The sequence below is a fragment of the Epinephelus lanceolatus genome, chromosome 17 (genome assembly GCF_041903045.1).
Source record: "Epinephelus lanceolatus isolate andai-2023 chromosome 17, ASM4190304v1, whole genome shotgun sequence".
NCBI lineage: Eukaryota > Metazoa > Chordata > Actinopteri > Perciformes > Serranidae > Epinephelus > Epinephelus lanceolatus.
In genome coordinates, this window is record NC_135750.1 from 10683389 (window position 1) to 10708350 (window position 24962).

Below are 24962 nucleotides of genomic sequence, written 5' to 3' on the forward strand. Positions count from 1 at the left end.
GCCAGTCAAATCTTAAACTAAGGAACACAATGGATGTGTGATAACAAAAAGCACACTGGTCAATGGAAATACAGAGTTTTAAACCAGTGGTTCCCAACTGGTGGGTCCTGGGTCCATTGTGAATGGACCATGAATAACTCGTGAACGTGTTAAGTCTGTAAAAAGTACAGTGAATTTCCCGCACAGAGCTTTTACTTTGAAGTGCGGTTCTCTGCTGTAGAGTGAGTGACTAACGGACAGCTACATGACAGAGATACGAACTAGCTCAATGACATGGCCAAATGCAAGTATGATGCTGAACACACTGAGCTGTGTGGACCTGGAACAATGACTAATCAGGACCCTGTGGCTGGACCAGTTGGGAACCACTGTTTTAAACAACTAATATCACAGCTGCGTGCTCTTGGAAGAGTTCTGCGAACATCCCTGTGTGCAGAAGCATGTTAAGACATGACAGACAGCATGCAGTGGCCTGTGCAAAGACGATACAATGTGACTATAGGTTACATTATTTATTTGCTGGATGTGTTTGTATTGCAAAGTAGTGGCATAAATCTTTTATTGATTCACCTGCTTTTTGTCTTTTCCGCTCTACATAAAAACGTGGATAAAAAGCATCTAGTGACAAATTAAACTCATTTGTTCGTCGGGATTGAAATTATTTATTTACACAAACGTATGCTCACAGATAGTCGCACTCTGTTAATGCATGTATCATTATTTAGCCTCATGTTTGGGGTCAACTGATCCAAAGTGTGTCAGCTTTGTGCATGAGGCCATGACAGAGGAACCTGAGGTGTCAGTCCAAACAGTCACAGATCAATGTAGGGTTCCATCAGGCAATGGGAGGGGAGGATAAATACACACTGCAGCCAATCAGGCTTCAGAATCTCTCAGCAGCCCGGCTGGCCACCACCCTGATGTTGCCGTAGACCTTTGAAGGTGGACTTCCTGTAGAGGCAAAAGGGGGTTTAAAGGTCAGTTTTGAGCACTACATGTGCTTTCAAAGAGTTCCAGATGTGACATAAACGAATATCTTTCTTACCTAAGATTAAGTTACATATCGCTGTCCGGGCCATCTTGATATTCTGGAAAGATCCTAATAAGTGAACTTTTCTGTTGAGAGACAGATGAGGGAGAGTTAAAAGCTTCAGTTAAGAGAAACAAAAGAGGAGGCATTTCTCTGTGGTCTGTAAGTCATCATCATCATCATCATCATCATCATTCCCCCGAGGGAGGACTTCACAACTGCCAGTAAGTAATTCTATCAGTGATAAAATGCTGATGAATAATTATGTTGCTAAAATAGTACCAGCGTAATCTAGTAATGGTGGAAGGAAAGATGACTCACGTGTCTGCAAGAACAATGCGAGTCTTTGTGACGTTCTCAATGGTGAATTTGGTCTTCCCTCCCTTTCCTGCTATTCTTCCAATGGCTCTGGATAAGTGGTCTCCCTTCAGAGGTTTCACTGCCAAGGCAAACGTCATGAGATGACATAGAAAACAATTAAATACACATCAAGAGGACGGTGAGTTCATTCTGCAGCAGTGGACGAAAAGGGTGTAAAAAAAAAAATCATGTCGGTACAGTGCCAGCTTACCGTCTGTGACATCGAAGCTTTCTAGGAAAAGCTCATCTAATCTGATCAGAGCTAAAGCATCCTGGAAAGAGAAAGTCTGACCGTTAACGTCGTATAACCACAGCAGTCTATTAAAGGTGACAGTAATTAAAGAATAAAAATGGGCTTTTAAATTTAGGAATATCTGACAAAAATATTTGCAACATTTGGACGATACAATCTACAAAATTCTCTGCAGGTTTTACAGACTGTTTGACTGTGGCTTTATCTTTTCAGCAGTGCGGAACACTGGCTTGCTGATGTCAAATACTTTGACAGTTCAGTATCAGCACACCAAAAATTAAATCCAAGTCCTAATCCTGAATCTCTACCACTGTCCCCTCACTTAACAGTGTCTAAAATACACATTTTGTACAAAAACAGACTGAAAAACCTGATAAAAATAATCATGCAGTCATGAAATGAAAACATGCAGAGCTCACCAAACCCTTTCATCAGTGTACTTACTTCAACCTGGAATCCCAGAATAAACGCTCTAACAAAATCTGTTGCTTTAGTGAGTGAGGCAATGTCCTCTGTTTCTTTGCATGTCTGGAAGAAGAAAAGTATATCACACAAACTATAGGTGCCAGACAAAAACAGTGCAGGTGGTATTATTGTGAGAAAAAAAAAAAAGCTCAGTCAGGTCAACATGGCTACAATATGATGGGGGAAACTTACTTTGATTTCAACATTCCTAGTTTTGAGGTTGAATCTAACTTGAAGCTGCAGGTTCTCTACAATGGGGGTGAAAATCTTCAGCCAGTTTTCTTTCAGCGGGGTGTACCTGTGAGCTGGGACGGGGATTTTGCGCATCTCAGTTGGTCCCTGAAAACACACACAAAACAATTATTTCACTGCGTAACTGTGTTCTGTAGCACTGAAGTGGGATTCATTTGAATACCACTAAAGTTACAAAATCCAAAAACTTAGCCTTAAAAGCAAAAACACACGATTAAAAGTCAAAGTTGTGCAGAACACACTCCCTTAAGAGTGAGTAGAAGTCTTAGCAGCACAATGTGCTAAAGCACACTCGTCACTGTGACTGATTGTCCTTTTCAGCTTTTAATTACTGATGCATTAATTTGCATTCTTAATTTTAAAGTTGTGGGTGGCCTCACTAATCCTTATAATGCTGGGTAGGTATTAGGTATGAATATTTTAATTTGGAAATTTATTCTACAAAGTAGCTGGTGACTGCAGCCATTACACAAGCGTACTGTTGTATGCAGTGAAATAAAAGTCTCAAAAATCAGTATAATGCAAAAAAGAACCACACAACTATTATTATTATTATTAACAATTATTAAAGTTTTGGCTTCCAGTGGTAGCCTGTAACAAAGCATATTTATCTAAGTATTGTGCTCCAATACTTTACCTGAGTATATCCAGGTAAATATTGTACGTTCTACTCCATTAAATTTGTCTGACAGCTTTAGTTAATTTGTCATACCCTTCCTGTAAGTGAAAATCATTGGTGATATTGAATTTTTATTTTCCTGGTAAACTACATGATGTGTGTTCAGAGAATAATCCTACTTCTTAAGCTTAAAAACTATTTACAAACCCTCATGGGTCCACTGGAATATAAATAGTCACAAAGCTGAAAACAAGGCTGTTTTTTCTGACACCATGACAAGCTGACAGCGAGGCTATAGTTTAATCTATGGGGTTAAAACAAGTACAACCGTAAACATCTACAGCCGTAAAATGCAACATACACACTAATGCAGCAGCCATTTTAATCCAAAATGATCTATAATAGTTAGATAATGACAGGGAACATTCAACTGCACAATGACTACTTATACTTGTCACACATTAATGTGATATTTCATGCAGAAGTTTTACTTTACACAGAATATTTTTACAGTGTTGTATTATAAGTTGTGCTAAGGATCTTAATACTTCTTCCACTACTGGTGATCCTCCCTGAGTCACTTGTACAACATACTTGCAGTAGTTTTATTTAGTGCAGTCACAAGACAACAGTGCGCATGCGCAAAATAGTTTCTAGTTCTAGACGGAGACAAATAACATTGAATAAACAAGTGTTTGTATTTGTATTTGATACAGCTGAGACACCACACAGAGCACATATACACAGTCATTAGTTACCCTTAATTTGTCGCTTGATATCGGTGGAAACTGCGGCCGCTTGTTCGCCACGGGCCCCTCAGTGTCCATGTCCGCTCCATCTTGTTCACGTTTTCGCTTCTGACTCTTTTTAGACTTCACCTTTGTGAAGGACTCCGTGTCGTCTTTGCTCTCCATTGCGGCGCCAGCCTCTGGGGTTGTAGTTTTATCGGTGTCCATCCCTGAAACTAGTTTTAAATCAGATTAAACGGTCAAAACTGAGGCTGATGTGGGATACACAGGCATGAGGGTGTCCTCGTGCGACGAAAAGGACCTCAACCGCCACATCGTCGACGCCTGTAGACAGAAAATAATTATTATTCGAGTTGTAATTAGCAAATATGTCTCATTTAGGGACTAAAATTGAGTTTAAAGTAACAATATATCTGAATATATTGTCTATGTATCTAAAATACGTCAAATGCTTAACTTAAATGAATGATTTTCTTCAGGCATCTCTTCGGGCAGCCCGCACGCTCAGTTGTAGCCTATGGCTGTAGCAGGAGCTCAACGTCATTTGTTTTGGCAGCTAGCTGTATCGCATGGCAGTCTTGTAACTTTAACTAGAAAAAAAACCGTTTTACACTTTATCTTATAAACAGTAAAGATGTCATCGCCGCTAGCAAAGCCTCAGATTATCGCGCATTTCCAGAAGAGTTTGAACTACACGGTGTTTGACAGTAAATGGATCCCCTGCAGCGCGAAGTTTGTCTGTCTCGGGAACTTTCCAAGAGGAACCGGAGTAATGCAAATATATGAAGTGCAGCACGGAGAAGCTCAGCTCGTCAAGGAGGTCGGTAACACTGAAATATTTTACTCCTGTTTGGCCTTGTCCCTTTTATTCCTCATAAATACATCACGTAAACAGCGTATCTCTGGGGCTAGCTAACTAGAAACTAAGGTCTTGTCAGTTGAGTGTCTCCATAGCAACAAGCATGAGGTCCATAAGTCCTCTAGTGGGACCTGTGCTCACAGCCCAGCACCGTGCAGCTTGATTGGCATTCGCTAGAGAACACTAGAATTGGCAGGTACACCTTTGGCACCACATTCTCTTCATAGATCAGAGTAGGTTCACACTGAGCACATGTGACAGGCGTGAAAGAGTCTGGAGACGCCGTGGTGACATTATCCAGCATGACCGGTTTGGCGGTGGGTCAGTGATGGTCTGGGGAGGCATATCCATGGAGGGTCGCACAGACCTCCATGTCATAGCCAGCAGTACCCTGACTGCTGTTAGGAACCAGGATGAAATCCTCAGAGCGATTGTCAGATCTTACGCTGGTGCAGCGGGCCCTGGGTTCCTCCTGGTGCAGGACAAGGCCCAGCCTCATGTGGCCAGAGTGTGTAGGCAGTTCCTGGATGACGAAAGCATTGATGCCATCGACTGGCCCTCTCATTCTCCGGACCTAAATCCAACCGAGCACCTATGGGACATTATGTATCGGTGTACCTGACACCACCAAGTGCCGCACAACAATTCGTTTACTGTGTAACATTACAAAACTGGGTTCTGTGGCACTAGGGATTTATTTGAATACCACTTTAGTTACTTAAAGTTGCAAAATCCAACAATGCCTTAAAAGAAACACACACAGGATTAACACATTGCGTTAATTGCTCAAGGTTCAACTAAAAATAAATATATGGTGTTCCTCCCTTTTCCACCACTTGTTGCATTGCCTCATTTTGGTGCTAAAAAACTTCCCTTCTATGTTTCAGGTGGAGAAACCCAAAGCCATAAAGTGTGGGACATTTGGGGCTACCTCTCTTCAGCAAAGACACATAGCAACTGGGGATTTCGATGGAAATCTCAATATATGGTATTTTATCCACATCCATTCATGTCACACCATCTGTGTATTGCCATGAAATTAAATGAAGGACATGTTATAAAAGCTGAACCTTAATTCATTTTTTTTAACACAAACCACTTCATGTGCTTACTGCTGAGCCTAAATTCAAAGCTGTTTTAATTTTTACGGCTCAATTATAATTGGCCTCTTCATGAAAAAATGTTTTTATGATTACCTGCTGTCTGACTGAATTGAAAGCGAGGCCACCTTGACCCTGTTTTGAAGTCTACTTGTTCGTTCAAAAGCAGATGCTTTTGTTGTCCACAGGAATCTGGAGATGCCTGAAGTGCCGGTGTACACTGTGAAGGCCCACAAAGAGATAGTGAATAGCATTGATGGTGTTGGCGGCCTGGGGATTGGCGATGGTGCGCCTGAGATAGTCACTGGAAGCAGAGACGGTAAGAACATTAAAGTTTAAAGGAGTTTACATTTAAAACCTTTTGAAAGCAATAACATAAAGAATAGAAAGATGTTAGCAAAAATCAAATTCCTTTGGGTGTTGCAGGGACAGTAAAGGTGTGGGATCCCAGACAGAAGGATTCACCTGTTGCCAACATGGAGCCCATTGAAGGAGAAACAAAGAGGGACTGCTGGACTGTTGCGTTTGGTGTGTGAAGTAAAAGTTTTCAGCTTTTGAAAGCACCTACATCTATAAAGTTTGTATATGAATATATGAATCAAAAACACTGTTCATTCATTTTCCTTTGACCCCATCACTACAGGTCATGCCTTCAACGATCAGGACCGCTGTGTGTGCGCTGGCTACGACAACGGGGACATCAAACTCTTTGACCTGCGGAACATGTCTCTGCGGTGGGAAACCAACATTAAAAATGGGGTGAGGTGAACACTTGTGTTGAAATGTTAAAACATAAAAAACAGATGCTAATATGTGGCGTGACAGCCCACATGGCATGTTAGTTTCCTTTTGAAGTTGTTGAACATTCAGGAGATTTCCCTCTTGATTTCTTTAGTCAGACAGTGTGGCACCACAGCAAGAAAATATGTTTCCATTTCTGAAGAAAATGGAAACAAATTCAGCCTGAAACACAAAGACTAGTCCTCATATTGAGACCTGATGTTTTTATTAGGATAATCTGTCCAAACATAGATTATTTCTTTTACATTGCAACCTGCAGTTGAATCAGAAAGTAGACACAAACAGGGGCAGACGTGGAGACAGAGGTGAAAATGACTTCCTAGTAAGACTGTACATAAAACCACAAGGGAAGTCTGAGGTGAATGCGTGTTCCCTTCACACGCCATGTAAAGCACTGCGCTGATTTTATTACACAGCTGTCTCTCTTATTCATCACCTCTTGAATATAGGTGAACCTGCCAGGCATCATTACGTCCATTTCAACACTGCTGCATGGACAGTAGTTTTTGGCGGAGCCAGGCCGTGTGATAAATGTCCAGGAAGTGACTGTTATTTTTTCTTACATCACGGCCAGGTATGCTGCGTGGAGTTCGACAGGAAAGACATCAACATGAACAAGCTGGTCGCCACCTCACTGGAGGGAAAATTCCATGTCTTTGACATGAGGACCCAACACCCCACCAAGGGCTTCGCCTCTGTTTCCGAAAAGGTAATTGACCCGGGTGGAGAGAGCCAGACGGATGTTTGGCTCCCACATACGGGAAAAATGTCAAAAGGTTATTATCGTTATTATTGTTTTTACATTTGTCTGGTACGGAGGGAAATGGGGGCGCACGTCGCTCTGCCCGCTTTCACAGCTGGAAGTGTTTGGGCTTGTGTTTGTCTAATATTCTCTGTGGCTTTGTGACACTGGCCAAAAATGACAGTGGGCCGGCGAGGAGAGAGAAGTGTGGCCTTTTTGTGGGAACATGCAAGAAAAACACACTTAAACTAGCGTTAGTGCGCAGCGCAGCTCTCAAAGTGTTTGCAAGGTCTGAGAGATCAGAGGCCTCAGCTTTCTAAATATTTGTCCAGTTCTTCAGAGCGATCAACAGTTGGCACATCAATGTCTCCAGCTATGAATCATAAGGTTCCACCACCAGGAATTTTGGTCTAGAATAAGATCAGTGCAGCTCTACAAAGCCTAAACACAAAGCTTTGGATTTTCTTTTGTTATATTAATTTATATAGAATTATGCTAAGCAACTCAGAACAGTGGATGAAAGTGGAGAGTGGATTCTGAAGGCATTATTTGCTTGTTTTTGTTAAACAGTGTTAAAAGGCATTGGATTCATTAATCTAAAAATAAGGCCTTAATTACTATTAAAATATTTTAAAAAGTCTTTCAAAAGTTTAAAAAATACTAAGATATCGAAAGCTGGATTTTATTAATCATGTTTTTCTGTCGTTGCATTGTAAAATCTCAATTTGGTAACATCATAATTTACAGAATGCTCACATAACTGGACGACATGGAGAAGTGCAGATTCAACAAGAAATTGCCTATGTAACCAAGATTTTGCGACATGGCTAAAACGGATATAAAACAATTCACATGAGGCTTGCTGAAGTTATATGCAAAAAGTTTTTCAAACTCAGCACAATAGAAATCAAGGCAGTTGAATCTCACATACAGTAAGAAAATCGGCAAGAAAACCTGCCAACAAACAGCAGGTATTTCATTGTTCTGTCCTACCCTCGTCTCCGCCACTCAGCATTTGGGCAAAATTGTCCTTAATCCAAAGTAACTGATGTCAGTTCACGTTTGTTGTTCTATAGTTTCGGTTACTGGAAATTTGTTGTTCAAATTTCACTCTGATTGGCATCTAACATGCCTTAAACCAGTGTTTCTCAAATGGTGTGCAATGATGCCAATCCAGGTGTGCTGTAGGATTTTGTGATAACCACACATTATTATTATTACAATATTCAGCTGGATTTTAAGTGTGTGACACATTAAAAGCCCTGATTGGCAGTCAGTGTGACGGATGAGAACATTTAAAAGGAGAAAGTACAGAGCAAATTACAACAAAGCACCAGCGAAGACAACCTACCATTGGAAGAAAAGAGAAAAAAACTGTCAGTAGACAGTATCATGAAAGATACATGTCTTATTTTTTTACCTGTCTTATATTTTTATTGTCTAATGTCGTGATAAGAGTGATAACACACATTATGGAAGCTATTGTGCACAGATATAAATACAGGTGTACCCTTTGGTGTGACTTCGGCATAGTGTTGTCACGATACCAAAATCTTTGTTTCGGTACCAATATGAATTTCGATACTTTTCGATACTCTTCGGTACTTTTCCTAAGGAAAAGTCCTTTTGGCTACAAACCTTTAGAACAATAAATAGTAGGGGTGTAACGGTACCAAAAAATCATGGTTCTGTAAGTACCTCAGTACAGACGTCACGGTTTGGTTGCTCAAATATTTTTGAGTTTGTGTTGTCTCATGTTGTCTCCCTTTGCAAGGCAGACTTTCTCGTCTTTTTTCAAGTGCGCCAGCTGCGGATGTTGATACAGGTGTTGTCATACACACCACTTGTGCAATCTGTGCTCCAATAGGAACAAGAAAGGCGTTTGTGTGCATAAATGAGTAAAATAAATTAACTAAATTAATGAATTGAATCAATTTCAAAGTACCGGTATTTTCCAAATGCAGTATAGTACCGTTTGGAATACTCTCGTACCACGGTACTATTTTAGTACCCGTATACCGTGCAACACTACTTCGGCACAAAAGTTTTGAAAACCACTGCCTTAAACTGAATCCTGTCCATCGCTGCTCGTGAACTGCGGTCAAACTGCTTAACTAGGCAGCGCTGATCAAATCTGCAGTTTGTCAGACTTTTCAGCTCCAATTGTTTGTTTTCCGTGAGCCCTGGTAGATTCTAGCAAATGCCACGAGAAGCAAAAGGAGTGGGAGGAGGACAAACCTATTATGTGTCTCATGTGCTTCTGTGTGAGTACAGTTAGTCTCAGCACACGACAAAAGTTGTTTTTTATAAAAGATGCCAACTGTATTTTTAATATTAAACAATGCATTTTTTTCTGAAGGTGTTCTGCATAAATAAAGGTTCAGTAACAGCTTTCCACAGTGCAGTCTGCTCTATTTGACATAAGAGAAAGTGGAGTGCTGGGGAAGGTGTGAGCAGAGCAAACAGGCCTGATAGCAGAAATCACACTGAGGATAAGAACTAATGCAATGACATCCCTTTAAACAGACTTAAGAATTTAACGTCATACAAAAGGGAGAGTCAGAAGTGTTTAAGTGACAATATTGTTGACAAAAGTGACGCACATGCAAGGCCGCATTATTTGACCCTCAGCAGATGCACGTGGTTATGAGGTTTTCGACACAGGTTTACAGTGTCTTGGTGCTCAGGAAGGTTTTAAGAATGAATTTCTAAAGAAATTGTTTTGGGAATTAAATGATCCCTCTGCTTTATTTCAGGCTCATAAGTCGACCATCTGGCAGGTGAAGCATTTGCCTCAAAACAGAGACATCTTCATGACCGCAGGAGGAGCAGGCAACTTACATCTCTGGAAATAGTAAGTAATCCAGCCTTAACTCCAACAGTCTTTGTTCCATTTCAGGATGCATAATCAGTCATCATGATGGTTGTTTATAAGAATCACATTTCCTGCATTACTGTAAACTGATCTATAAAATATTTATTTGTGCATCGATTTTATTTCCAGTGAGTATCCCGCTCAGAGAAGCAAAAAGGGGTCAGATGACATGGATGTGGGCGTAGCTGGCTCTGTTAACCTCCTACAGAACGCTACCCTGTCTACTCAGCCGATCGCCAGCCTGGACTGGAGCCCCGACAAGCAGGGCCTGTGTGTGTGCGCGAGCTTTGACCAGTCAGTCCGCGTGCTCATCGTCACCAAACTCAACTCAGTGTGAAACAGTAGACCAGAACAAAAACTGACGGTCAGGGTGTGTGCAGCCTGATATGAGATGAGACATAATGTCAGAGACACCAACAGTGTGTAAATCACTGCCGTTCTGTCAGGCTGAATAGTCTTTTATTAGAAGACAACAATTTCCTCCTGCGTGTCTTGGCTGCTGTCTTTCTAGATTTTGTACAGTCGATACTCATCCTCAGAAATGTCTTGCCAGGAAACTGTTTAACTCAAATGAACTTGGAAATCCTTGGTTGGTGTTATGCTGTGTGGTCTCTGTTAAATGCTAGCCTTGAAAAATGTGTAGTGCTTGGCTGAGCCCTGCAGGCAGTGTTAACCTGGAGTGCAGAGAAATCCAATGATACCTTTCTTGTATTATCAAAAGAGCCTCTAATGGGATGAAGGAATGAGTCATTTGGCCTCTGGCTTGGAAAAACAGTTTGGGGATCAAGATTTAATGTTTTTTATCTGGTTTCATTTTTGTAGGATGTTCACTGAAACACGTCTTTTGTTGCACTATTGGTGGATGTGTTGTTCTCCAGTTTTGTCTGTTGTTGCTATTGTCACTTTTGATATTCCATTTTTATTGAGAGCTCTGTTTTTTCAAATTAAATGTGCTTTTGGAGAAAAAGATGAACATTTTCTCAGTGTCCCTGTCCAATATGAATAGCTTAGCTGAAGCCAAGAGGATTTCTATACCACTGAACACAAAGAGTGCCTTATCAGCTCAAGACAAAGGACGGTATAGAGTAAGCAAACTGTGACTCACCTAAAGATTCAGAAAGATGAATACATGTATTTGTTAAAGGGTTACACGCATGATTAGCTGTGATTAGCACACCAGCTGTGATTTGATACATCTCTATAAAAAGCATGTCATGGCATGTCACATGGGCCTGTCTGCATGATTTCAATACAACACTGTATTTAATAACACATTTGTTAAATATAGCAACCGCATAGCAACATAACTTTAATAACAGTAACAGTCTAATATTACTACATCTCCAGTATTTCTAATAATAGGAAAAAGTAATCACTTAGGCCCATGACTTTGCCGTATGCTACGAGGCTGGGACCCAGCTGCGGGTGGTCATACTGCTCCAGAGTCATCAGCAAGCGGACGATCTCTCCGGCGATGAAGGCGTCATCGAAACTCTGCTCAGACACGGGCTTCAGAGGGAACCTGCAGTACACCTCCACTGCAGCCTGAGGGTCTGATGGCTCCAGCAGTTGCACAAGCTCAATGTAGGCATCACGGACCTAGAGACAGTTAAATCATCTTATCTGGATTACATCAATAGAGGGAAATCAATACCAGACATCTGCCGACTGCTTGTATATTTCTATAAATAACTACTTTACTTTAAACTTCTGAAAGTTGCACAAGACATTAAGAAGACTTTCCCATAGAAATGTAACTTCTGACATTTCATTTTCTTTTAATCCCATAAGGATGTAATGTCACGTGAAAACTATGAATTTGAATATAACCACACTCGTCTGTCAGCTAAATGTGAGCCATCATGATAAAATATGAGAGCCTGAAAACTTATCAACAGTTACACGCCGTTGTGAGCATTTATACTTGTGCGGTGGTGTGTCTGTGTCACTCTGCAGTTACACCTCCAAAACACTAGTTGGGGGCGGAGGTTTCTGTGAAGTGCTGTTAAATTTAGTTGATTCAAAACACACATTAAACACACATTAAACATGGCTTAATAGAGACAATTTCAAACACAAGTACACAAATCAACTTCACTATAACTCACAGCATTCACAGACAAACACTTGTCTTTATCTGGACACATTTTCCCCACAAATACAACATGCTAACGTTATTAGCACAAGTCTATGGCATTTTATATTGTATGAATTAGCCTAGCAATCTTTTCCGCTTCTCATATAAAACCAGGGACCACAGTAACATTTAACAAAGGTAACGGCACACAATTTGGCTCCATTACAACTCACAAGGTTCACTGACAAAACAACTGTCTTACACTAAACACATTTTCCAAACAAATACAGCATGCTAACGTTATTAGCACAAGCCTATGGCATTTTACATTGTATAAATTAGCCTAGCGACGAGCGGAGATTTCCTCTGCTGATAAGAAACCTAGATAAATCCCGAAGTATAAATCCCTGAAGGATAAAACACACACACGACTCTACGTCTACGTTGACGTGGAGCCTACGCCGTAGCTACAGCCTCGATTCAATGCAGAAGTATAAATTCCCCCCAATTTATAGAATGTATTATAGCCATGAGACATAATTCCTGAGGTATTATTTTCAGGGATATATTCTGCTATTTAAACATTAGGATTTGTAAAGGTTTTACAAAAAACCAAATGTGTAGTTTTCTAATCCAACAGTGGCGCATGTGATCATTCCACTGGACCTTATCACGACGACTGGAATCACACAGTTGGATGGGCATGAAATGTAACCACTGTAGGAAATGCCTTAATGTAACAGATAACTGACCCCTGGTGCCATGCAGATGACCTCCTGGTAGAGCTGCTTTGCCTGCTCCTTGGTGTCTGCAGAGCGGGAAAGGGCGCGGGCCAGACCCAGCCTTGACATATGAGACCTATGGTTCACGGGACTCGCTGTGCTCGCTCTGCCCGCCACAGCAGGCTCTGAAACAACAATAACTACACACATACAGTCTAAATACCACCTTTGAGAAACCCAGGAGGAAAAAAACTAAAAGATTTCTGTTGCTGTTATTTCATGCCTCATATATGAGATTTAACAATGATACTATTGTTCAGTATACCGTATATCACTAACATAAGCTTCCCCCAATCATAAAAATTTAAGTCTTGGGGGAGGAAAGGTTTTCACATGTCTCTGTATGCCACTCTCAATTGCCATGCCTTACCCTCTGCTGTCTCAGTATCGGGGCAACAGTCCTGTTTAGACTTGTTGGAGGTGAGCTGGGGTCTAGTTGCGTTGTTGGAAGGTTTAGCTGATCTGTCTGGCTTAGCTGTTGCTCCAGCTCTCCCCCTACAGGAGAGGAAATATAACACAAATGCTCCAAAAAGGATTACAGAATTAAAGACACTCAAGTTTAAGTTTTGATAATGATTCTGTTGCATATGATAATACACAACAATGTACAGTCAGGACTTTAAAAACTTTTCAAGATGCTTCTTTTTCATGCAGCTTCTATGAGGAAACAACCCAAAAACTTGCTCCAGTGCAGCTACCCAGGCTGACACACAGTAAAAGATTGTACTTGACATGAATATGAAGTAGCATGGAAGTGAGAAAAGTAAGCATCCACAGGAAATCATCCATGAATAAATAAATGCGGACAAACATCCAGGCAACCACATAACAGGTCGGCCAAATGCTTGACTCAGGCTGCCAGCGTGACTCACCTGGCTGCAGGGGTTTTGGCTGGAAGCTGCGCAGCTTTTCCTCCCCTGCTGGGGGCTGGCGGGGCAGGAGCAGGAGCTTTGGTTACAGCTGCTGCCAGCCGCCCTTGACCAGGTCCTCCCTTGCCCCGCTTAGCTCCTCTCTTGGCCACGCTGGTGTCAGAGGGCCCCTTCACTCCTGCTGGCTGAGTGATGGACTGCTTGGCAGCTTTCTCGTTTTCAGCCTCCTGCCGGTCCTGCCACCACTTTTGTTCTGAGCAAACGGGATGGTTAATGTGGCTGTGGAGTTCATCTCCACAAAGCTATCATAACTGCTCATTGTAAAGTGTTTGCTAAACAACGAAGCACATCTATTAATTGGAAGTTGTTCAGGTTACTATATCATATATAGCCGATTGTCATGAATCCAAAGACAGTAAGTACACTATGCAGACTCACTGCTCAGCTGTTCAAGAGGCTCTCCGCTCTGAGTCTTGTGTTCCAGCTCGATGCTAGCCTGGAGGCTGAGGCAGGCATCACTTATGGCTTCCTTTGAGCTGTCTGAATTTGGGTTGTTGTCATATTGAGCCAGCTGTGCCAGACCCAGGAGACACAGGGCGTGGCTGTCCCATGGTGTGGTCACCACTGCTAGCTGGCATACCTGTTCACAGCAGCAGTGAAGGAGCAGAAGGTATGAGTCAGATTTCTCTTTCCCTTGCAAACATAACAGTGAATATATGGACTTGCTCTGGTGTGTCAATGTACATCATCTTGTCAACAAAATACAACTCTCAAAATACAAATAACATACTCTTACCCTCTCCTGCATGTCCAGCAGCTCCTGACAGGGGGCGATAGAGGTGAGCCGTATGAGAGCTGTGAGGGCCTGGCATCTCTTTGCCACCAGGGACTGTCTCTCAGTGCCAGGCTTGGCGTGGCGCTCACCCTGTTGGATCACCCTCTGCAGCAGAGCAAAGTGAGCATCCAGGAGCACCCACTCCAGCTGCCCCCTCACCTCGCCACGACACACACACTGACTCACACTCTGGGCTGTCAGCGCCGCTACACTGAAGCATTCCAGCACAGAGACAAGCAGACACAGGGTTTTTATGCAGTGCTCAACACTTATTAAACTGGGTCATACTGGTGTGAATGTTGAGACTTTTCCTTGAGTCACAATGGAGATAAGTGAGAGAACGAGTATGAGCTGAGATCCACCACAAACACTAGGTAAAAAAGGGAATATCTGTCTTTTTTTAACTTGAAAACTTACATGTGAAAGACCTGCTCTGCACTCATGGCCTTTCCAGACAGTAAGTTTCTCTGCTGCAGCTGGCCCAGAGTGAGAAGGCCTCGCAGGAACTGTGTGCTGAGGCCGGACAGAGGGTCTGATGGATCCTGCTCCACCCAGCTGTACAGACAATCATGACAAAAGAATGGCAGCACAGAAAGAAACAGCCGTAATGACCATGATGAACAGACAAATTCATGGTAATGACAGAGGCTACTTCATTATAAATCCCAAAATATTTGGACTTTCTGGCTCCAGTAACTGATAAAGATGGGGGTTAGTGGAAAACACAAATCTAGACTCTGAAGCCTGTGTATGGGTGACACTACAGATGGTATTTTTATGTGTCTCTACAGACTATGACAGTCTGTTTCTCTATCCTATTCTCCCTCCTGCAGGCTTAAACAGAACATCCTGGTACATTACTGATACTGTCATGCCCTCACACTCTCTCCCTGTCTCGCTGAATGCATCCACCTCCACCACACACACACATACACACACATGCAAACCTCTTGCTGCAGCGCTGGCTGACAAAGTGCTCCAGTCCCTGTTGTAAGAACAGCACAGCCTCCTTCTCTGTGTCCTCAGAGGCTTTGTGCTCCTGCTGCAGCAGAGCCAGCCCTGTGAAGAATCTAACATGAAGGCAACACAGGAGAGATGTTGACGAGCTCTGACTCTGTAGTTTCACATGTTAATCCAGACTACATCTAACCTGTTGAACTGTCAGGACTTGTCTCATGTGTGACTGACTACACAGTGTCCCAACAACTGCATGATCAGTGATGTCTTGTTTGAGTTATTGGGTAGTGAACATGTGAAGAGCAGGTTGAGAGGTTGGTCAAAGCTGCTCTTATGTAACAGTGACACTGAAAAGGATATGCATGCTTTCACCTACTTATACTCTATTCCTGCTTCAGCAACAAGTCGATACCTGAGCTCCAGTTAAAATAAAAAGCTGCTTTCAGGGTTTTAACAGGAGCTGAAATACAAGGTCATATTTTATCTTTTAATTGGCTGCCTGTTAGTTTTAGTATTTCAAAATTGATCGCTGATATTTTTCAATGAATGACGGGCATTATTACACTATGGCAGCTACAGACACAATAAAAGTTCTGCATCTACTACCAGCAACACTTCTATGACCCGACCTGAGTGCAGGATGTAGCGGGCGCAGTGCCAGGCCACTCTGGAGGTGCTGCAGGGCTTCCCTGCTCCTCCCCTGCAGCAGCAGAAGCCTTCCAACGTGGAGGCTGTACTCCCAGCTGTCAGGACTCAGAGACCAGGCATCCAGGTACTTCATTAGGGCCCGGTGGACACAGCTCTCTTCATTCTGCACAGCTGCACTGCTGTCCTGCAGCAAGAGAGGAAGGAGTTTAGTCTGCCATAGATTGATGAGTAATTATTTAGTGGGTGCTTTTAAGTATGTGTCATGGCAGTCTCTTACATTACACAACCAGCTACATAAAAATCCATAATTTATCTATAACCTGTGACCGTTTCTAGCGTTTCCTTTACTACATCTAGCCATGGAAAATGCCAAGATAGTCTGCTTTTAAAAAATCCACTGATAAAAAGTGACTAATGTGTTTTGGTTGGCTTGACAGAAGGATTAGTATTACTGTGCTTCTTATGAGAGGAAGTGAAGTAAACTTGGAAGCAACTTATGGCACAGTTACCTTGCGATATTTCTTGGAGAGCCAGATGTAGAGTGTCTGAACGTAGTCTGCCTTACTGGACTGTCCCTGCTCTTTGAGCTGCTGATACTCTTTATCCAAGGCCTGCAGCTGGTTTTCCACCGTGGGTGTGCCAAGGAAACTGTGGAGCTTGCACACAGCCAGGATGTCATCCTGACGTGCTGTCGATTTGGCATCGCTTAGTTCATCTCGGTCTCTATCAGCCTGAAGATGAACGGATTAAAAGGTGAGAGGTTCAGCTGTAAGAAACATATCACCATATTATATTAATAATATGACTGATTATCAAAGATGTGGTGTTAAACTGTTGGGTTGAAACGGCCTGTGCACACTGTATTTGCAAACCATTACTATTCTAATAATTCCATAGAGCTTTGTCAGATTTTATAAATCCCTGGACCTGTGTTTGATTCACATTACAAAGGTTCAGGACATTTTATGTGTATTTGCGTTGGTAGGGAAAATGTGGGCAGGAAAGCCCTTGAGCTCGGTGCATTACCACCATTTCAGTCAAGATCCTTGAAGGCCATCTTTAGATGACATTTTGTACTGAGCTACTACCTTGTGTGAATTTGTATAACAGTGTTGGTGCTTTAAAGAATTTTAATACAGGAAAAATGTCCTCTAAAGAGATGTAAAGAAGCTATGTATTTAGACATCCAGTTTTGCTTCAGCTCGTCATCTGTGCAAACCTCACAATCAATTAGTCACTTGTCTTTCCCCAGATCATTTCCTGACACTACCTTCCTCTGGAGGCCATATATCTCTATAGCATAGTGCTGCTCCTCCAGAACGAGACCCAGAAGGAAGTGGAGTCTGGCCTCTCTGGAGCTGAGTCTGATAGCTGATGCATAGTGGACGGCAGCCTGCTCCAGGCTGTGCAGAGGAGACTGGCCGTCCTCAAACTGCAACACATTCCCTGAGGAAATGTGGGAAACAAAACACTGTGGTATATGGTATGTACACATCAGACAACAGGAGCAGAGAGTATTTGCATATATGTGTGAGATAATTTGCATTGATATAGAGCTGAAAAACATTTTACAGTGTCTGTATTACCTGGTTTATATTACAAGTAAGACCAGGTTTAACGTTTAATTTACTTTAAATAATGAAACCCTTTGTATAGTTTATCATGCAGGTCATGGGTTATATTTAACTGGCATTAAGAAAAAGAGCCCATTGTGACACAAGAGATGAGTTAGCCGTTGTGTAACAGTTACACTACTTTCTTATTTACTTTATTGGTTTGAGAATGAGGTTTATTAAACCTCGTGGATCCAATTTTCTAATTATGAGGAACACTGGCTGCTCGCTCACAGCACTGACATCCATCAATGAACAGCTGCAACACAGGCCGGACAAGGAGGTTTTGTTCTAAAAACTACAGGCTGGAAAACCGGCAACAAACTAATTACTGAGTGCTTCGTATTGATAAATTGATCCTTTTACATTAGAAACCTTTAATTTTTTATTACTGCACTTTTAGCTGCATAAAATTTGAGAAAACAAACAGTGTGTCTGCTGCAGAAAGCTCAGAGTCATTAGGATACAAAGACTTAATTACAAAAGAATTAAATTAGGATACAGGAACCAAGTGACAGATGCTGTGGATGAAAAGGTGCTTTCATTTCAGACTGCAGTGACCGTCAGAACAGATAGACACTCCAACAATTTGGTTGCTTTCTTGTGCTTACTTTCATGACAAACTTCACTCTGAAATTAAATTCTGCCACGCCTCTTTGATACTGTGTTTCTGTTTCATTCAAGCACAAACACTTCACAGTACACTGAGTAATGAGGGATAAAAGGATCTCCCATTTGTCCGCCTTCTCTCTTTCGCTTACGAATGATTGCATGCATCCTTTGCATGAAATATTCAGAGAGTGCAGCTTCTCTTGGCAAGAGCGCCCTTTATCTGTCAGACTGCACTTATGTCACAGCTTTTATTTTGCAGGGGATATTACAAAACATATCCAACAAACCCAGTCTGGAGCTGCTGCATTAAAACGGACCTTTGCCAAAAAGATTTCTTTAACTACATGTAATATATATATTCAGTTTAAAAGTCCACTTATCTAATGAAAAGGTTATGTGAGCCAAATGCACCAAATGTTAATATATTATATGCAGTGTGTCGCCTTTTATTATTAAAATTTAAATATGTTTCCAGTCTTGATATCTACAAGTGATACAACATGATCTCAACACAAGAGGTCAGCCTGAACAACGCCTCATCATGCTCCGTGCAGCTTGTTTATATTTTAAGAGGTGAAGATTAGCCGTCTCTCTCACTCCCTATCTTATACCAACTCTTCCTCTCTCCCCGTCTCTGTCTCTGGTGTTACTCCTCAGTTCGGTTCCAGTGACTTTCATTCAGTCCTCTGGGACGATTCTCGAATGTCACTTCTCAGAGTCATCAAACAATTAGCGAGGCACAAGTAGCTGAGAAAAGATGAGCAGTAACTTGAGTGCCTGGCATGTCAGATAGAGCAGGAAGCACCAGAGGGCATCTGCTAACTAGACCGTTTTCATGTATTTTTCAATGGCTGAAGCTGAGCTGCTGTGCCAAGGCAGGGCGAGGAAGATAACTTCTTCTGTTCACCGGCCAGGGGCCCATGTCATTACTCACCAGACTGTTTTGTTATTTTATTACAATACAAAACAAACTCCCTGTTAAAGTGGGATGTAATTTAGACACACTGACCTGCATTTTATCAGTAACAAGAACAACAAGGGAGAGTTTTAGCGCAGAAATGATAAAATGGAGTAAGATATCCAGAGAGAAATCATATTAACACATACATATTGATCTTTTTCTGGCTCACACCCCCTAAAAATTAAAAAACAAAACAAAAAAGGCTGGAGTTGTGTGGTTGTGTATGACGGAGGACTTTTGTTTTTGCCACTTGTTGTCACTCAGGAGAGGAATAAACGGAGATCGCCTCCAAAGATCTCCACAGTCTGGGCCTCTTTATATCTACACAAGCAGACGACACTAGAGTCCACCGGTTACATATATACATGTTCTGCTCCCTCATGTGTACAAGGCTTCATTGTACCTGAAGTAAACTGTGTCCTTGGAGAGTTTGTGTATGAGGAGCTTGCTTTGTAGCTGTTCTCATGACAGTTATCAGTTAACTGGAGACCTCGCTTTGCTTCGCTAAGCTTTAATTATATTACGTGACTGAATCTGTGACTCTTTGTCAGACCTACACTCCAGATGTCAAAGCTCTGACCTTTCAGCTGACGTAGATTGACTCTGCTATAAGTCTCATTATTCTATCACTTTAATAAATAACACAAAAGACATCTTGATCGTTTCACTCTTCATTTGTTCACTTCAGGTGTCAGAGGATGGGTGTATCAGATATTTTAGTGGGAGGAAATAAGGTCTATCACTGCTGCAACTGTTGCTAGCTGCCAATGGAGTTTGATAGATTACTTCACTGCCCTTTAATTTTTGATCCAACACTCTGGTAGGGCTTTTCCATCAGTACTTTGGGCAGCGCTGATTCAAACCAAGCTGCAATGATTTGCGTTTCCATTACTAGTTTAACTAGCTGAGTTTTGGAAGTTTGGAAAGTATTAGACACCTGGCTTTGGCAAGCTTTGCCGGTAGAGTTTCAGATGATCCTGGGCCAAGGCACACAGATTATCCACGTTGTCTTCTCCTGCTTTCATCTGTAGTCTTTTCTCCCAGTTACGCACCTGCAGTAGAGACAGAGAGAGCAATCATCCATCTATGAAGTGCAGCAGGCCAAGCAGTAAAGCGAAAATATTATCACTTGTTATGAAGTGGTTTTAAACTTAAGTAATATAAGGATGGGAACTTTCAGGGGAGAGGAATGTTTTCTAAAGAATTTCGATTTCATTAGTAACTGAAGCTGTAGTCTGCCCACTTTTATTTAGCACAAACTGTTTTTTCCATGCTGTGTGTCAATATGGAGCATGATCAAAGATGTGAGTTTAAACAGGATTAGAAAGCAAATTCCTGATTTTTCATGACGATGATTACAGTGATTTTGACTCTGCAAATGACCCTGAATTTGATCTCTACTCTGCAAGATGAGAATTAACTTAGGTTTGGGAGCAGACCTACGCCTCAACCACGCCTCTAATTACCCGCCAAGCCTACTTATACCTGGTCCACTCATCCTGCTCTGTTTGTCTCAGATTTCTCCACCCACCCTCCCTTCCTTTCATCCATCATCCTCCCTACCTCATCCCAACCAACATTACTTCATCCTCACTTCCCTTCCTCCTCATCTTTTCTTATTCAATCTGGTGCATACCTCTCCCATGTCTCATTCTAGGTAACGTCTGGGGGGCCTGTAATCAGCTCAGGTGAAAAAACGGCAATCTCCCTCTGCCCAATCTCCTACATCTACATCCTCCCAGATCAGCCTATCAGAAGACATCCCTCCTCCACCTTCACCCCTCACTTACATCCATTTACCAGTCCTCAACAACTAACACCTCCTGAATTACAATTAAACATTGTATCAGATAAAATAAAGCTGAATAACCCTGTTAAATGAATGTTGAGCCTACCTATGGGGTCTAAGTTAGTGTGTCTAATGCAGTTTAATTTAAAATCTGTCAACTAATAATAGAACGTAAAACAGATTTTATTACCTCCACACTGTGCTCTGTCTCTATCTCCAAACAACTAGATGATGCAAAGTGCTTCTTATACCAATCAGTCTCTGTGACATCCTGAAAGTGAACATGACCACAAGTGAGATGCATTTTACAGATTCAGTCAATAACAGATCAAAGCTTTCAACTGGATTGACCTGGTGAATCTATTCAATACAAAGAGCTGTGGTTCTTTAAAGTTAGTCAGGTATTATAACGATGAATTAAATGTGACACTGACACTCCTCTGCATCCTGTCCTCAAAAAACTTCTCACCTGCACTGCACACAAATGTTTTATCCACTCTCACAACCAGACACACAAACACACACGATACTTTTCCCGGGGAAGTCAAACCAGCACTTAGTCACTGTGAAGGTAGCGCTGACTTGTAAATAAAGGATGAGCAGAGTCAAGGTCGATAGCAGTGATTCTGGTGATGCAGAGCACTGTTTAATCTTTCATTCTGACCTTTGCATCCAGGTCCCCCGTGGGCTTGTGTGGACAGTCCAGGGAGTGTGACCCCAGCTCCGATAGCTTCATCACACTGTCACATCCTTTGTTTTAAAAGAAACTCATCAAAGACACAATACATCACACAATAGAAGGGGACAATAGTGTTGTGTTCCACTACTAGAACGTGTAAATGACACATTTGTGACCACTGTAATCAAGTGAGTGCGTCTTTTTTCCAGAATAAGTTCAACTATCTGTTTAATTAACAACTCTGCAGAGCTGCTTTTCAGTTCATTCAAATTGAACTACTGTTGTCAACAAATCTATTTCATGTTGTTCTGGTGCCACTTTCTGCACTGTATAATTGTCCAGAACTAACCTCTGCAAGTTCACAAGAAAAATCAATTAGAAAGAGGTCTTGGCTGTCCAGAAATCAATTGCTCATTTGACTACACAGGGGGGAAGTCTGATACAAAATTCAGCCTTCAGCCTACAACAGCCAGATACACAAGGTCTTAGTTAAGTAATAATATCCCCCTCATTACAGTAACACAATAGTTGTCCACAGTCATGTTACACGATAGGACAGGGAATGTAATCAGGACTGTTGAGAGGTAAGTTAGGGTGTACCTGGCACATTAACCATGTAGTTATACAAGTATTTCTTAGAGGTAGAGCTGCTTTCGAGGCAAAATTAATTCACCTGATGTAGAAAAATCTCAGTGTTGGAGCCAAAGAATCAGTTTCTCTGAGTGTAATTTAACTCTGTAACAGTAATGGCAAGAAAGGAAGAGGTCTGAGAGGAAGCATGTGATGGCAATATCTTCTTTTTCACTCTTTGATCAGTGCGAGCTTCATTGTCTTGGGAGGTCAGCGAGCAATTATCTTCCTCCTCTCCTGACCACTTCCTTTTGTGCAGAAATAAAAGTGGCTCTATTACTCTACCCACTGACCTCTAACTCAACCAATAAGAGCTTTGCCTCCACAGCAGCTCTGCTTTAGACAAATCTCTTTGAGGAGCTGAGACTCCGAGCTTCACCTCTGTAAGTGAAGAAACACTTGACCAGAAAGGCCGACATCTTCCTGTCAAGGTCCAGTTCAACAACCTTCCAGCCGTCTCCCAGAGGACAATCGCTAAGTGGGTCGACTTTTGATCTGCGGGCCAGCATCTCAATATACGGCCTTGAGAAGATGTGCTTTGGGTCACTGCAAATCAACAGGAGAGCCAGTTGTTGAACCAAGAAGGTAGTATGTGCATAGTCTATGCTACAAACAGCAAATTCTTTTCATATTTCAAATAATATAAAATGACAAAATGATAAAATTCAATGGCTATGATTAATCAAAGTGAAACAAAATAACAGTTCCCAAATTAGGGTATTAGAAAAGGTCTTTTGCATTTGGCAAACTGAGATTGTGCATCCAATACTTGTTGCTGGTTGTAATATATTTTTACTTGAATTAATTATACTTTTCTTGCTGTAAAGCACTTGTTTTAGCCATCTGACTAATTATTTAATTAAAATTAACCTAAAATGAGCTGGAATATGACAAAGGAGGAAACATTTTCCCATGTTGAGTGACTTCCTATTCAAGTCCTACCTGTGGTCAATAGATACAGGTCTATAAAAAGCAGTCAGAGATACTGGACATTCATAGTCCAGCTGCTGCTTCCCATCAGTGAAGGTCACAGCCATGGGAATTTGCTCTCGAGTCACCAACACTGTGTACACCTGACAGAGTCAGAAGGCGGCAGGTTTAGTGCCTTTGAAATGAGCAGCATTATAAAAATTAAATGACCTAAACAAACTCTACTCTTGAAAGGTGACTATTATTTAGGAACATGGAGCAAGTAACGGTGTGTGTGAGGCTTTAAGATGTAAGATTATTATAGGTTAACAGGTAATTAATTAGGTAAGGAAGAGGTAGGTTGCTGAGCTATGAGGGCACATATGTTTTGAAATATGTCAACAAGTGTGATAAAAGACATGAAGTGGTTATCTTGTCTCACCATACCTGTGAATTACTGCCATCTGCTGAGCAGACTGAGATCTCCACCACAGTGTCTCCAACACTCAGTGGGACTGGCTGTGAGTTGTCTCCCTGATTCACTGTAATTTTTATGTTTTTATCTGGCACCGTGGGAAGCAGGGTCACAGCATTACAATGAAAGGGAACAAAAGCTGCAGAAAAAGAGTGACAGAGATCAAAAACACCAACAAATAACAAATGTAACTAAGGAAATTTTACCAACTGATACTCCTAACACAGAAAATACACTGTATATACCCTTGTAACATGGTAAACATATCTATTGTGATATTTAATATTTATATTTCTGCAAATAAAATACATTAATTAACATATTCACATAAATTTTGCTGCACATTTTTAGAATCAGAATCAGAAATAATTTGTTGATGCCCGAGGCGAAATTGTGATTCGTTACAGTTGCTCTGATTTAAAGAACAGAGAATTATAAGAAGACAGAATAAGAGTATGAAATAGAGGTATGTAAATATAAAGCACTGTGTCATAGTGTCACATGAAGTCTGTACTCACTATTGTATTCATAGATTTTGCTTGAAAATGCAGGATGAAGAGGAACATCTCCCTCCAAAACCAGATTACTGAGCTCTGCAATCTTCGCAGACAGCCTGGTGATGTCCACACAGTATTTCTTTAAGGTGCCATCCTCAGCCACCACCTCTATTTCCACTCTGTTTAACCCATCATTCAGTGTAATGGTGCTGGAGCCATCACCAAAGAGCTGGAATATGATATACATGTAAAAATTATGTTATTGCTTTATGTTTCGTTTCACTGGATGAAGTAACAGTTTGCAGGACAGTACTCACAATAGTGTATGACGCCCCACAGTCACTGGTGATCAGGTCCAGTGTGACTCTGTGGACGTTGCTCTCCACTGTCACTGTGTAGTCTGTGACTTCCGGTGTGAATCCTGGCTGGAGCTCCCCACCGGAGACTGACAGCTTCTCCAAATCACAGTTGTCCATGTCTCGAGCCTCTTTCACGGCTGGTTTACTCCGACAAAGTGTCCCGTC

At 41.6% G+C, this 24962-nt stretch overlaps 3 protein-coding genes across 3 annotated transcripts; 1 reads left to right on the forward strand and 2 right to left on the reverse strand.

The window, feature by feature from the left end:
* Positions 1–638: 638 nt before the first annotated feature.
* pno1 (partner of NOB1 homolog) lies at positions 639–4038 on the reverse strand. Its single transcript, XM_033613143.2, has 7 exons — positions 3738–4038; positions 2301–2447; positions 2088–2171; positions 1602–1662; positions 1352–1469; positions 1046–1116; positions 639–951 (listed from the first exon to the last, which is right to left on the reverse strand). The coding sequence occupies exons 1-7, from the start codon at positions 3933–3935 to the stop codon at positions 884–886; spliced, it is 747 nt and encodes a 248-aa protein (XP_033469034.1). The 5' UTR covers positions 3936–4038; the 3' UTR covers positions 639–883.
* A 216-nt stretch (positions 4039–4254) lies between these two features.
* dnaaf10 (dynein axonemal assembly factor 10) lies at positions 4255–11072 on the forward strand. The gene is made up of 8 exons (XM_033613878.2): positions 4255–4548; positions 5475–5575; positions 5876–6006; positions 6114–6215; positions 6331–6446; positions 7063–7197; positions 9987–10084; positions 10235–11072. The coding sequence occupies exons 1-8, from the start codon at positions 4363–4365 to the stop codon at positions 10440–10442; spliced, it is 1077 nt and encodes a 358-aa protein (XP_033469769.1). The 5' UTR covers positions 4255–4362; the 3' UTR covers positions 10443–11072.
* A 363-nt stretch (positions 11073–11435) lies between these two features.
* On the reverse strand, positions 11436–24914 carry LOC117248119 (uncharacterized). Its single transcript, XM_078160907.1, has 19 exons — positions 24756–24914; positions 24529–24667; positions 23914–24080; positions 23500–23630; positions 22937–23103; positions 21913–21998; positions 21439–21519; positions 20397–20511; positions 17544–17719; positions 16783–17004; positions 16284–16457; positions 15616–15782; positions 15086–15223; positions 14630–14879; positions 14272–14473; positions 13837–14086; positions 13335–13459; positions 12935–13089; positions 11436–11704 (listed from the first exon to the last, which is right to left on the reverse strand). The coding sequence occupies exons 1-19, from the start codon at positions 24912–24914 to the stop codon at positions 11441–11443; spliced, it is 3168 nt and encodes a 1055-aa protein (XP_078017033.1). The 3' UTR covers positions 11436–11440.
* Positions 24915–24962: the final 48 nt, after the last annotated feature.

What these genes read in the sequence shown, in the direction of transcription:
- dnaaf10 (XM_033613878.2), top strand. Translation starts at nt 4,363, where the DNA reads ATGTCATCGCCGCTAGCAAAGCCTCAGATTATCGCGCATTTCCAGAAG. An exon ending in CTGCTGGACTGTTGCGTTTG is followed by an intron (nt 6,216 to 6,330) that starts GTGTGTGAAGTA and finishes CCATCACTACAG; the next exon opens with GTCATGCCTTCAACGATCAG. An exon ending in AACTTACATCTCTGGAAATA is followed by an intron (nt 10,085 to 10,234) that starts GTAAGTAATCCA and finishes TTTTATTTCCAG; the next exon opens with TGAGTATCCCGCTCAGAGAA.
- LOC117248119 (XM_078160907.1), bottom strand. Translation starts at nt 24,914, where the DNA reads ATGGACAACTGTGATTTGGAGAAGCTGTCAGTCTCCGGTGGGGAGCTC. An exon ending in CGGGGGACCTGGATGCAAAG is followed by an intron (nt 21,520 to 21,912) that starts GTCAGAATGAAA and finishes GTTCACTTTCAG; the next exon opens with GATGTCACAGAGACTGATTG. An exon ending in CGATACTGAGACAGCAGAGG is followed by an intron (nt 13,090 to 13,334) that starts GTAAGGCATGGC and finishes TTGTTGTTTCAG; the next exon opens with AGCCTGCTGTGGCGGGCAGA.
- pno1 (XM_033613143.2), bottom strand. Translation starts at nt 3,935, where the DNA reads ATGGACACCGATAAAACTACAACCCCAGAGGCTGGCGCCGCAATGGAG. An exon ending in TATCAAGCGACAAATTAAGG is followed by an intron (nt 2,448 to 3,737) that starts GTAACTAATGAC and finishes GTGTGTTTTCAG; the next exon opens with GGACCAACTGAGATGCGCAA. An exon ending in TTCTGGGATTCCAGGTTGAA is followed by an intron (nt 1,663 to 2,087) that starts GTAAGTACACTG and finishes TTCTCTTTCCAG; the next exon opens with GATGCTTTAGCTCTGATCAG.